The sequence below is a fragment of the Nelusetta ayraudi genome, unplaced genomic scaffold (genome assembly GCF_046127955.1).
Source record: "Nelusetta ayraudi isolate G7.1 ecotype Tasmania unplaced genomic scaffold, CSIRO-AGI_Nayr_v1 ptg000042l, whole genome shotgun sequence".
Lineage (NCBI taxonomy): Eukaryota > Metazoa > Chordata > Actinopteri > Tetraodontiformes > Monacanthidae > Nelusetta > Nelusetta ayraudi.
Window position 1 is genome coordinate 19,426,184 of NW_027466092.1, and position 12,215 is coordinate 19,438,398.

General features: G+C 41.3%; 2 protein-coding genes and 1 long non-coding RNA gene across 3 annotated transcripts; 2 read left to right on the plus strand and 1 right to left on the minus strand.

Annotated features, from left to right (window-relative positions):
- Nucleotides 1-1,091: 1,091 nt before the first annotated feature.
- On the plus strand, nucleotides 1,092-5,483 carry coro2ab (coronin 2Ab). Its single transcript, XM_076035328.1, has 13 exons — nucleotides 1,092-1,292; nucleotides 1,372-1,488; nucleotides 1,562-1,711; nucleotides 1,822-2,022; nucleotides 2,102-2,218; nucleotides 2,302-2,406; nucleotides 2,500-2,596; nucleotides 2,919-3,034; nucleotides 3,216-3,306; nucleotides 3,376-3,530; nucleotides 3,646-3,804; nucleotides 3,898-3,966; nucleotides 4,559-5,483. Exons 1-13 carry the CDS (start codon nucleotides 1,092-1,094, stop codon nucleotides 4,622-4,624), a joined length of 1,644 nt encoding a protein of 547 aa, XP_075891443.1. The 3' UTR covers nucleotides 4,625-5,483.
- On the minus strand, nucleotides 5,378-9,825 carry LOC142894155 (acidic leucine-rich nuclear phosphoprotein 32 family member D-like). Its single transcript, XM_076035342.1, has 7 exons — nucleotides 9,653-9,825; nucleotides 7,979-8,128; nucleotides 7,764-7,886; nucleotides 6,983-7,169; nucleotides 6,802-6,899; nucleotides 6,453-6,519; nucleotides 5,378-6,337 (listed from the first exon to the last, which is right to left on the minus strand). The coding sequence occupies exons 1-7, from the start codon at nucleotides 9,704-9,706 to the stop codon at nucleotides 6,261-6,263; spliced, it is 756 nt and encodes a 251-aa protein (XP_075891457.1). The 5' UTR covers nucleotides 9,707-9,825; the 3' UTR covers nucleotides 5,378-6,260.
- On the plus strand, nucleotides 9,777-11,547 carry LOC142894162 (uncharacterized). The gene is made up of 3 exons (XR_012927781.1): nucleotides 9,777-9,835; nucleotides 10,548-10,610; nucleotides 10,755-11,547. It is a non-coding gene; the product is annotated as an uncharacterized LOC142894162 (long non-coding RNA).
- The last annotated feature ends 668 nt before the right edge of the window (nucleotides 11,548-12,215 follow it).

The following is a 12,215-nucleotide window of genomic DNA, read 5'->3' on the forward strand; positions in this document are numbered from 1 at the left end:
TCTTATTATTTTAGCAGAGTTAAGCAGATAAAACGACATTGAAGTTTTTTTTTTGTCTTTTCTGGATGGGCATAAGCAGTTATACTCTATATCTAAGAAATATAAAACACATTTAAATATTTTATGTAATTGGAACTAATTATTTACCAGGCTGTCTGATGATGAAATTCTCCTAGATACAGTGATGTTATGTTAAATGGAAACTAAAAGGAAAGTCAGTCTTTCCCACCAGTCATGTTTGTATTTATGGAGTCAGAAAGAACTGATTTCTGAGTTCAGTGTCTATTTCTACTAATGGGCAATTCCTGCTATTCTTGCATTTTTGGTATAAAATATTGGAAGTATGGAACATAGTATCTTGAAGTGACACAACTGCCGCTCCAGGTAAGCAGTAAAATGGCAGTCAGCTGGCTTCAATTCTCCATGTGTCATTTAAGACATCACAAGTTACTGGTTTTAGCATCATTGAAGGATTGATAAGCCCCAAGAGAGATTTTGTGTGTCAAGAGAAATATCAAAATATCACGTGTTTCTTGTATTTATTAAGGAACTGAGCCGAGTTTTAGTTATTAATTCTGTTTCTTTGCTGTTTTTCATGCTGTGCTTTTGCAGGCCTGAAACTGAATTGAATGACAAGTCAGTAGCTTGAGCATCATATTTAGCGCACGGCTGGTGTCAGTCTTTTGTCACTGTAAAACGATCTTTGACTTCACAGCAAAGGTCAGGAGGGATTTGTAAGAACAGGAAGTGCATGTGAATCTTTTATGATGGCAGCTAATTGTGGACGAGGAGTTAATCTGCGTGTGTTTGTTTCAATGAATGATGTTATTGTAAAAATTACTTTATTATTGATGACATTATGGAAGTCAAGAATTACCGTTAGTAGAATTATTCAGAAGACAAAATGAAACTGCTGCAAAGGTTCCACAACACCATAAGATTATACAAGGATGACACATACCTGCAAATACACTATGAACACACGCACATGCCTTCCATTTCTACATCTTTGATTCCTTGTCTAACTTTGTCGAAATAAACTCTCTCTAGTTCTCTTTGTCTTACTTTTTTTTTTTTTTTATGTCCGTCAGATGTCGTGGCATTCATCTTTCCACAGCTCAAAGTTTCGCCACGTCATAGGAAGACCCGCCACCAGGGAGCGCTGCTACGACGGGGTGCCAATCACACGCAGCGTCCATGACAACCACAACTGCTCAGCCAATCCCTGCTTTATCGCTGTAGTGACTGAGTGCGTCGGGGGCGGGTCCTTTTTGGTGCTGCCCATCCATCATGTGTGTAAAACAAATTAAAGCTTCTCAGACGATTAATTATACATGCTGATTAAGAAGGATATATTTGTTCCTCTTTCAGACCGGCCGAGTGGACCATCAGCACCCACGGGTCTGTGGTCATCGTGGGCGGGTTCTGGATATCAAGTGGAATCCATTTGATGATCACTGTATCGCCTCATGCTCAGAGGACTGCACAGTAAGAATTTTAGAGTTTTGGACTTCCATCATTTCATGGTTTGTGTGTTAAAAAGACCTCTTTCTGGATGCAGGTGAAGATATGGGACATCCCAGTCCGTGGGCTCCAAGAAAACCTCACCAAGGCCAGGAAGACTCTGATTGGACATTCGAGGAGGGTGGGGCTTATTGAGTGGCATCCAACAGCTGAGAATCTGCTACTGAGCGCCGCATATGACTACAAGGTGAGACACTGCACTGACCACTGACATTCAAACTGCATCAGTTCCAGTTTGAGGCTGAAAATTGGAAAAATGTTGGTCAAGAGCTTTGTTAGTGCCCCTTGTTGTCCCAGGTACTCCTCTGGGACGTGTCCCAGGTTGGTGCAGTACTCAGGCACCCGGTGCAGGTGGTCCTGAGGCCTGTCTATCACCGCTATCCATCTGAGACGCTGCTGCTATCTGTTAGTTTTAACAGTGATGGCAGCAGGCTTGCAGTAACGTCAACAGACAGACGGGTCCGTGTCCTGGACCCCAGGACAGGAAAGATTCTCCAGGTATGTTTGTGTAGAGGTCTTTTTGGGTTTATATGCCATTATCAATTTTTTCTTTTCAACTAAAAAACAGTTATTACAGGTGTCTAGAAGTAACTCACACAAGGCGAATAAGGTCCTATACATTGGAGGCTTGAAGATGCTTCTGTCCACGGGAAGTTCAGCCTGGAACCACAGACAGATTGTTCTCTGGGACCCTGTGAGACAGCATTCAGCATCACACTGAGCAATTGACTGGAACGTGTCCTGACATTTTAACTGATTTTCTCAGTTTCTGTGCAGGATGACTTGGCAGAGCCCCTGTATGTAGAAGATCTGGATGGCTCGGCAGGAGTTCTGTTTCCTTTCTATGACGCTGACACTCGCATGCTCTACTTGGCCGGAAAGGTCTTAGATGCTAATATATTATAACTGCATTAGCAAGAAAAAAAAGTTATTGGCTTTTGGCACCGCCTGATGGATTATGTTTTTGTTCTTCAGGGTGATGGGAACATCCGATATTATGAGCTGAGCACTGAGAAACCTTACGTCAACTTCCTGACAGAATACAGATCTCTTCTGCCACAGAAAGGACTCGGTGAGGTCAATGACTCCTTAGTCATTGGAACTCGGAGTGATCGACCAACTTAACACTAATAATAAGCACTAAAGATGAAAAATGTTGAAATTCATTCAAATCATTCAAATATCAAATTTTAGGTCAACAATTTACACCTAATTTGTTTTGCCATGGTATAACATGGTAACCCAACTGTGCCTGATGAAATTCTGTATGGATCAGATATTTTCTGTCAATTATGAAGACGCTTTGATTCCCATACTGCTAGTTCTTGATAGTGTTCATGAGATTCTAACATGAAGTTAACTGTGTACTCACACCAGTACTTTTCTAAAAGTAGGGGTCATGCCAAAACGCGGCCTGGATGTTGGCACCTGTGAAATTTTCCGCTTCTACCGACTGATTGCCATAAAAAACCTGGTAGAACCACTGTCAATGGTTGTGCCACGAAAACAGGTCAGTATAACGCCCACCAATTACAACATTGGGTAAACTCTAGGAGGGTAGGGTAGACTAGTTGTTGCCTGTCTAACGACCTTTATTGTTTGTGAGACATTTACAACAAGGTACTGGAAGTAATCCTCAGAGATTAATATGAAATATGTATAGTCTCAGGTTTTGTCCCCTGGCATTGCAGTCGGGTGTTTTCCAGGAGGACCTGTACCCAATGACCCCAGGGAACCAGGCGGCCATCACAGCTCAGGAATGGCTGTCAGGAATCAACAGGGGTCAGTGGTGTGTCAAGAGATAGACACATGAAGAAATCTTTGTGGCCAATGATTTCATGTCCACATTAGACCCTGTGCTGATGTCCCTGAAACCTGGGCTTCCAGTGGCCAACCCTTACCCAGAATCCCCTTCTGAGAGAGGGATGGCCGGGTCTCTGGGCTTCCTGAAGTCGAACACATGCCCCGCAAGGGATTCAGCACTAAGGGCCAATTTTATTGAGGAGGTAAACGGTGAAAAATAAAAGATAAAAGTTTTTAAAATCCTTAAACTTCAACTTCAATCTCTACTTAGTTAGGGAATCTCCATCTCAGAATTTGTCGCCGTTCAACCCTTTACAGGCCTTCGTCCAGGAGCAACTATCATACCAGGATGCCAAGTATCCCCGGCAGCTGAGCGACCTGGCAGGGTGGCAGCCAGATGAGACCCAGCTGGTCCTGTCACGCATGCCACACTGTTGCGAACCCTCAGAAAGTCCGCCGCCGACCACCAAAGGCGAGGTAAGGGAGGACACAACCCCCAGCCCCAAACCCAAGGTCAGGAGTGAAACTGGGAGGTGATGCTGATTTTTAACCTACTGCTCTTTGTCTCAGCTCCTGCAGGCATTTTACCAACAGCAAGAGGAGATCCAGATGCTGAGAGAACAGCTACAGCACAAAGAGGTCAGTGTCTGGGATTTCTCCTCATCACCACTGATGAGTTTGGGTGTAAAGTAGTGATGAGCGATAACATAGTTTTCAAATTCGATACGATAATCGATATTTTTGGGGTTGATATCGATATCAATACACTTTTTGGTTTAATATATTTATTACAAAAATTGCTGGTGCTCCTGTGCGACACTCTCGTCGCAAAAATCACACCACGCACTGTTTTTATCAACTGGCGAAAAGTAGGACCAAGCAACACGTCGTTGCTTTTTCTTCCCCGACAAGTCTGACTCTGCTGCCACTGCCTTTTCTCTGCTGTTTGCTGCGTGCGTGCGTGCGTGCGTGCGTGCGTGCGTGCAATGTCGTGCACTGCGTGCCAACTGCCGAGCTGGCACACTGCGCAGCCGCAGTGGGCTTTGGTGCATTACAGTAGTCGGAGGTAAGTCGCCATTGGCTGTGGGCAAAATTAAGTAAAAAATAAGTGGTAATAATAAACACAAAATTTTACTCTGATTAGCGATCGATATATCAATAAAAATATTGATATGCACATCACTAGTGTAAATGGTAAAATCAGCCTGCGGTTTCTTTTCTACTGTTTCAGGCCACAATCAGTCAGCTGGAACTAGAGATCAAAAACACCAGGAACAACCTAAAAGCTGCCTTCTGATTGGAGCGATCACCTTTGGCGCCGGACGAACAACCTGTTAAACAGCTTTGTGCAATTACTGTATAAACTATATATTTAAGTTCATTTCACACTGCAGTTTCTATCTGGTCAATTCATGGTCAGAATTACATGGGACAGGGATTTCTGAGAGGCAATAGCCGACCATTTCACTTGGAGCCAGCAATCCAAAACTGCATAATGACAACCTTGCCTGACAACGTACATGACAGAGCAGGACTTCTTGTGATACTTGTTACATCATGTCCTGAAAAGCCAGTTCTGTCTGATGAACCCATGTGCTTTGTCATTGCAAACATGGTTCCCACTGCATTTGTGTTTACTGTTGAATTTCCAGGATTATTTCCACAAGCGTATGAAGTTAACCTTAGGGTGATACTTCTTTCATAAATAACATTTCCATATAGGTCTTTTTTTTTTTTAATCACAGTGCTCAAGTTAATACACTAATGTATCGGTTATATGTCAAACACTCTTTTCTGTCTGCTTACTAACCAATGAAGTCGCAAAGACAAATTTGTATTTTTAACAGTGTAGTAAAAACATTATGATTGTAACCACAAATAGCATCTCAATCCAAATTGGCACCAACATTAAAGGTTACCATAGGCAGGGCTGTTCAGATAATGTGCGGCAGTAAGTCTATAATGACTCTATATTGTGAATGTAATACAAAAGTAACATACAGTATAGCAGATACATGAATGATGGAGACAAAAGGCCAGAGAAGACACCTCAGGAAGCAAAATGTTAAGATTTTATTTACAAAGTTCATTGTTTTTTTTTTGTTTGTTTTTTCCCCCTCTTAACTTACAGAAAGTAAAAAAAAAGAAAAAGAAAACAAGAAAAGCTCAAGTTGTCAGTGTATCTGAATGATCAACCACAGATCCCCGAGCACAAAGTGGACAACCGTACAAAATAAACAAACAAAAACAACAAACTTCTCTGAAAAAAACATTTTTTAAAAACCTCTGTTGGCCAAAGAGACTGAGTGAGAGAGAGAGAGAGAGAGAGAGAGAGAGAGAGAGAGAGAACACAATTTGCCCTGAGCACACTCGGCCTCATGGGTGGGTGGGACTGTCCACTGATGACAGCCAAGATGATGTCACAGAGGGGTAGGGGAAAGGGAAAACTTTGTGTCACCGCCTCAAGGCTCCCTCAACAGACATCACGACACTTCAGTTCTCCTCACAAACTATCATTCAAGTGGTTTACGCAGCTATCAGCTCTCATGGTTAACATAAGAAACACAGAGAAATCCTGTGGCGAGAGGAAAAACAGCCAATGTACAGAACATGTTTTCTTGCAAATCTGTTTGAAAACATTAACTATAGGATGCGCTAAAGGCAATGTGCATTTTACTGACAACAATAAACCATGGAAACAATCACATTAATGTACACTAATCGATGGGTAACAGGAAGTAACCGAAAACAAGAACTTTAGGGGGAGGAGGACACGTTTCAAGAGATGGGATCGTGTCAATTAAGCAAAGTTTAACGGCAGCATTTTGGTCTGTTGAGGGAGGGCCTGACAGTGGTCGACTCAATGGGGGTCAGGATCAAGAGGAGGGTGAGGGTTGACAAGAAGGGACAGGGTCATGGATTCCAAGAGGTCCCTAATCATCATCTTCTTCATCCTCATCCTCTGGATCCCTCTTCCTCTTCTCGCCTTTAGCCGGAGACGACTCTTCATCTGCAAACAAACGACCAAACGTGAGGTTTTTGTGCTGCTTAAGAAAACAAAATAAAAAACAAAACAAAAAAAACTTCATTAACTGAACATCAAAAGGAGCCTATTGGCCACGAACCATCATCTTCCTCATCTTCATCCTCCTCGTCTTCCTCACTGTCAACGTCACCATTCACTTCTCCATCCTGCAACAGAAAAACAGGGTGCAGTTTAACATCACAGTATGGTGACATTTGACTGATTTAAAGAGCCAAAGTATTCGGCTCTCAGAACTAACATTACACTCATAGGAACAACAACATAAATGACATAGTTGTCGCTGTGTTTTGGCAGGTGAATAAGACTTAACATTATCAGTCACACACCACTTTCACCAGGCTTGAGAAGTTTCCTTTGAACTTTAACTGCATTCGTCTGGACAAAAGCTTCCCCGTTCCAGCTTGACAGAGACACGCGGTTTGACTCACCTCGTCTTCTTCACTGTCGTCGTCATCATCATCCTCCTCGGCCACAACGTCTTCCTCATCCTCATCCTCCTCTTCCTCAAAGTCCTCTGACTCTATCACTGAAAAACAAAACGCAAACCACTGCAGCAGGAGAAACCTCAACACTCCTTCCATCTCTGGCTCTGTGGCATTCACTTGTTACCTTCCTCATCCTCGTCCTCCACGCCGTCCTCCTCTCCGTCTGAGTCGGATGCCTCACAGTCATCTATGTCGAAGCCATCCAAGTAGGTGAGCTGGGGAAGGAGGTTAAAGATGGACTCCTTGTAGTCAGCCAGGTTGGTCACCTCGCAGTTGAAAAGGTCCAGACTCTTCAGCTGAGGCAACTTTTTCTGGAGGAAGATAGACGAGATTCAACACCTGACCAAGACCACAGCAATAAAAAATGAAAGTTGAATCCAGAGAACTGTTTAAAACATATTGTTTTAGCTCATTCATGTAGAAATAGAATTGACTAAGCATAGAAAAGCTGCTGCGAGTTTAATTATTAAAATTAAACATTTGTCTAAACCATGAGGAGCATGAGAAGCACATGGGCTCTTCTCAGTTATTCTCTTTTGACGCAAACAACATCAAAAATAGTACTGAGGTGTGCCTTCCATCACTGCATCCTGAAGTGAAGCACCACTGAGATGTTTGTATTCACAGCTCTAATAATAATAATAATAATAATAATAATAATAATAATAATAATAATAATACATTTTATTTCTAAGTGCCTTTCAAAGAACCCAAGGACACTTTACAGGAAAAACAATGCAATAGGGCAAGAGTTAAAAGCTACACACAGAAAAGAGTAAGTAATCAAAAAATAAAATAAAAAATAAAAAGGAAAGGAAACAACAGTTAGGTGGGGTAGCATGATTTAAACAGATGGGTGTTGCTTATCCGTGCTCTAGCAATAATCTGTGTTGAGAAACACCCACCAGAGGCTCCAGGGTGCTGATGTCTTTGAACTTGTTCCCGCTCAAGTTCAGGTATGTCAGATTGGTCAGCCGCTCCGCCAGAACCTCCAGACCGCCTGATATCCTGTTATCGCTCAGCTCCAGCTACACACAGCAGGAACATCACAGTATGTCAACATTCAGTCCACTTCATCGTCTGACATGACAGATCTACAATTTAGAGAGCTAGAAGCAACCTTTTTGAGTTTGTCCAGTTTGGGGATCTCTGCAACACTCGTCAGGCCAACGTTAATGAGGCTCAGCGTCTCAAGGTTGGAAAACTCTTCAGTGATTCCTTCCATCTTCCCGTCATTGGAGTGACAGTTATCCAGAACCAGCTCCTTGATCTGAGAAGAGGTGCATGTTGGAGGTGAAGCTAACTAACAGGGCAGGTGCAAAAACTGTGTTGTTCAACACATTCAGATGAACCATTTTATTTTCTGTTTGGATGACTCCAACAGGAAGTATTTCCCCTCATCACAGTCTCACAACCGCAAAAAGCCAAAAATGAATCATCAAGATAAGTTGTGCGATAGTAAGGGGAAATCCACACAGTAAACATCGAAATACCCACTCCTATCCTGCAGACATCAAATGGCAACAGACATATCTCCTGAGGGAGCTCAAAAGCATTTACCTGAATAGCATTGCGGAAATTAATTTACAGTGTGCGGGAGCGCGCGAACAAGCTCACACTCGTGTAGGTTTTGTAAAACGTATGCAATGGTCTTGGTAGCTTCACTGAAAACTGTCACGATAAGAAACAACATCTTAATCTAAAAGTAAAGGACCCGAAATAGTACGTTTCTAAATGTATGTATGTGATTAAGACAATAAAAGGTGAAGAAGTTGGTTGAAAAAAATTGAAATAGACGAACTCAACCCGGAGCACAGCCTGGTCCGACAACTCTATTCAAACTGTTCGCGGCTGATAGCGCTCTGTTTATAAACTCGCACACATGTAACGCTGCGAAGTTAGCGCCATGCTAACTCTCTGTCAAACGCGTCACTATCGTACTACAACGAACCTATCAAAGCCCAAAGACGACTAAAACGGGCAGTAAGGTAGCTTCTGGGTAATAATGGTGTGGACGCGGGCCAAACAAACACTGCGTAGACTTTTCAATGAACCAGAGGTTAGCATGCTACTAGCTACGCGCCATTTGCACATTAGGGCCCCGGCTAATCTCTGACTTCACTCGTACTAGTTGTTAATTTAAAAGTTGAACACATTGAGTTTTAGAACCTTACAAAAGCTAATTTTGTCTTTCAGACTATTCTATAAAAAAATAATGTACATTATTATAGTGGGCAATGTTAAGCTCCAAAACAATGACGCACTTCCTGCTTATACACGAGTATAGACGACAAAACAACGTCGTGACAAGCGATTATTTATCGGTGGGCGCCTTAACTGTTATTTAAGACACCACATTAATGTGCAATGTGGTTGGCGTTATAGGAATATGTTTTTTAAAAAACAAAAAAAACATTTGTTGTATGCTTAAAATTGCGTTTAAGTTTTGCAGTCCTGCAACAACGTGTTTTATGACTTCGAAGTAGCGCGGCTCCAGACATTAACCAGGCCCGGAAGCACACAGGTCTATCTTACTTGTGCATAGTACATAGAGTAGGAGGCGCGTAGAATTTAAGTTTCTCACATCACTCGAAATGAGTCTCGCCAGTTTCATTTTCCTACGTTTAAACAATAATTAGTAACTAAGTGGCAATTAAACTTCAGAATGAACCAAAATAGGTTGCGCGACTGGCCGCTTTACCAGTCACCCAGCCATGTGCACGCTATCTCTTCCCAATCGGCTGCTCAAGTTTATTTACACCGTGAAAATAACACACCAAGTCCGGGTACTCACTTCTGACGGCGACTTGTGCCGCATCTCCAGGGTGACCCTCTTTAACATGTTCATTTCCTCCGCTTTCGTCTGAGATGTTCGCTGTCGAATACGTGAAATTTTGTTTCTCTTCGGTCCTCTCTTTAGTTTCAACACGCGGAACCACTTTGAAGCTAGTCCAGAATAAAACAAAGCGACTTCCGGGTAAGGTTTTCAAATTTTTCAAACTCCAGCGGCTCTGTGGGAAAAAAGTGCTTCGCACCCATGAATTACTCTGTTATTAAATAAATTTGTACATTTTGATTTATTATTATTTAAATTGTACGATTATTGCGCAACTGGTATCTTTATTCAACGGTGCGGGATTGCCAAACAGTGCATTTGTTTTGAAAGCAAACCTCTGTACATCCGTCACTCCTCTACCTTTTCACACATAACTTGATACTAGACGTTCCCGTGTTGCACGACGAAAAGTGGGTCATGCCTTGCGTTGTTTCAATGCCTTCAAGTACCAGGACATATCAGAAATTCGGGCTTTTCATTTTTACGACCCACGTTCAGTGATATTTTAAAAAGTTTAAAGACGAAAAAATGCGTTCTTTTCAACAGGTTCAAAGGTTAAAAGCAAAGTTCTTTAAACCATCGGCTCTTTCTGTTGACGACTGACTTTTGAGTTTAGTTTTTAGATTGACATAGCAAAATGTGATTTACGAATAAAGCATTATTTCTTAAGGTGACCTAACCAAGACACGATCCTCGATTTGGATGTTTGCATTTACATAAACATTGCGAAAAGTAAAGCTACTAGAAACTACTAGTTTCTTTTCGTTTGTAAGGTTTGTGGGGAGACCCTAACGGGCCTTTTTTTTTTTTTTTTTTTTTTTTTTTACGGCGTATTCGAACGCATCTGATTCAGGTTCGGAGAAGGAGTTGTAAAAGGAGGGAAACTGAACCTGCATCAACGTTGACGTTACGTCGGGTGAGGGGGGATCATAAATTGGGAGATGTACCGTCTTAATATGTCATAACTAATACGTTTGAAATATAAGTGGAGTCAAATTGTAACGTCAATTGAGAGGCTACACGAGCGTCAATTTATGTAATTTCCGTTTTTAAAGTACAGTGGTGCCCTGCGATGAACTGGCGACTTGTCCAGGGTTGTACCCTGTCTGGGATTGGCTCCAGCAGACCCCCGTAACCCCGAGCTCGGGAATGGAAAATGAAAGAATTAAAGTACAGTGGCGGGTGGTAGTTTTGTACACCTCATGCAGGGTTGTAGAATACAGTGGTATTAAGTTTCCAAGTGCAGATTATTATTATTATTATTATTATTATTATTATTATTATTATTATTATCATTATTATTATCTTCAGAATTTTTATGTTATTAAAAATGGTGTAGAAATAATACATTCTAACAGCTGCATTTTACTGTATTTATGTTAAAGTTATAAGATGCGCAAATTCAAACGTCAAGACTTTTAAAATATAATAACATTCCAAAATAAGTATTTAATACCATCAAACAATGAAAAACAGACTGAAGTCTGTGTTTGCGTGTCTTCTTTGTGTTAATTATTTATTGTCATTACATCGTAGTTCATCTTCACAACAAGCAGTAATACATACAATGGTCTTAGATTATATCATCATCCAATATGAGGAGAGCAACAGTTAAGAGTTAGTATCACAGCTAGGTTTTTTCCACTGACTATGCCCCCCCACAACCATATACCTGTCCCCACCAGACACGCACGCACACCACACACACTTTGTCACACACACACACACACACACACACACACACACACACTTTGACACACACACACACACACACACCAATTTATTGACAATCATCCAATATGCCACAGGTGTCAAACCAATAAATAAGACACAATAATAAATAAATTAATTAATTAATATGTCCCAAGACAATAAATAAAATGTGTGCAACAAGACGTGTGTATAGCTACACGCATGTAGCTCATCAGAGGACACCAGGTTCTATTTAGAATGGGAGCCATTTTATACAGCTGCATGGTAAACATAATACCGTTGTACATAATATAGTCACAAGTCAGACCACGACCACGTTACCAACAATTGATGCAAAGTTTTATTCTGTAGAGCTCAGAAAGTCAAAACTATTTGATCTGTTTAAATCTGGACAGGTGTGTTTTTAATAGTAAATCAGCTTAATTTTATAAAGTGCAATTTAACTCAGAGGGAAATGAAAAAGAGAAACATACAAATGCAAACATTCGGTACACTGTGGAGTTCAACTAGTTCTCTTTTCAGTTTTCACAATACTGACCTTTATGCAAACAGTATGTATTTGGTCAAACTGATTTGAAAAAAATGACACATTTCTGAACTGTTGTGTCAGCGAGGGCAGCATGTTTGGTTTCACATTTCACTCGACAACCCAAGCGCAATCTCAAAACTAAGCCCAGGCAGGCTAACGTGGTCGCATCCAACTCACATTTAGGTGATGGCAAAAAAAATTAAACACAACTCTGTACATGTCCCTCATTGAGGTTAGAATACATCTCGCCATACAGGGCAAATAAACAGAAGAAAATGG

Coding starts and splice junctions, on each gene's coding strand:
- coro2ab (XM_076035328.1), top strand. CDS start 1,092: ATGTCGTGGCATTCATCTTTCCACAGCTCAAAGTTTCGCCACGTCATA. Junction 2,407..2,499: donor TGCTCTACTTGGCCGGAAAG/GTCTTAGATGCT, acceptor TTTGTTCTTCAG/GGTGATGGGAACATCCGATA. Junction 3,805..3,897: donor CGCCGACCACCAAAGGCGAG/GTAAGGGAGGAC, acceptor TCTTTGTCTCAG/CTCCTGCAGGCATTTTACCA.
- LOC142894155 (XM_076035342.1), bottom strand. CDS start 9,706: ATGAACATGTTAAAGAGGGTCACCCTGGAGATGCGGCACAAGTCGCCG. Junction 7,887..7,978: donor AACTGGACAAACTCAAAAAG/GTTGCTTCTAGC, acceptor TGCTGTGTGTAG/CTGGAGCTGAGCGATAACAG. Junction 7,170..7,763: donor TCAGCACCCTGGAGCCTCTG/GTGGGTGTTTCT, acceptor ATCTTCCTCCAG/AAAAAGTTGCCTCAGCTGAA.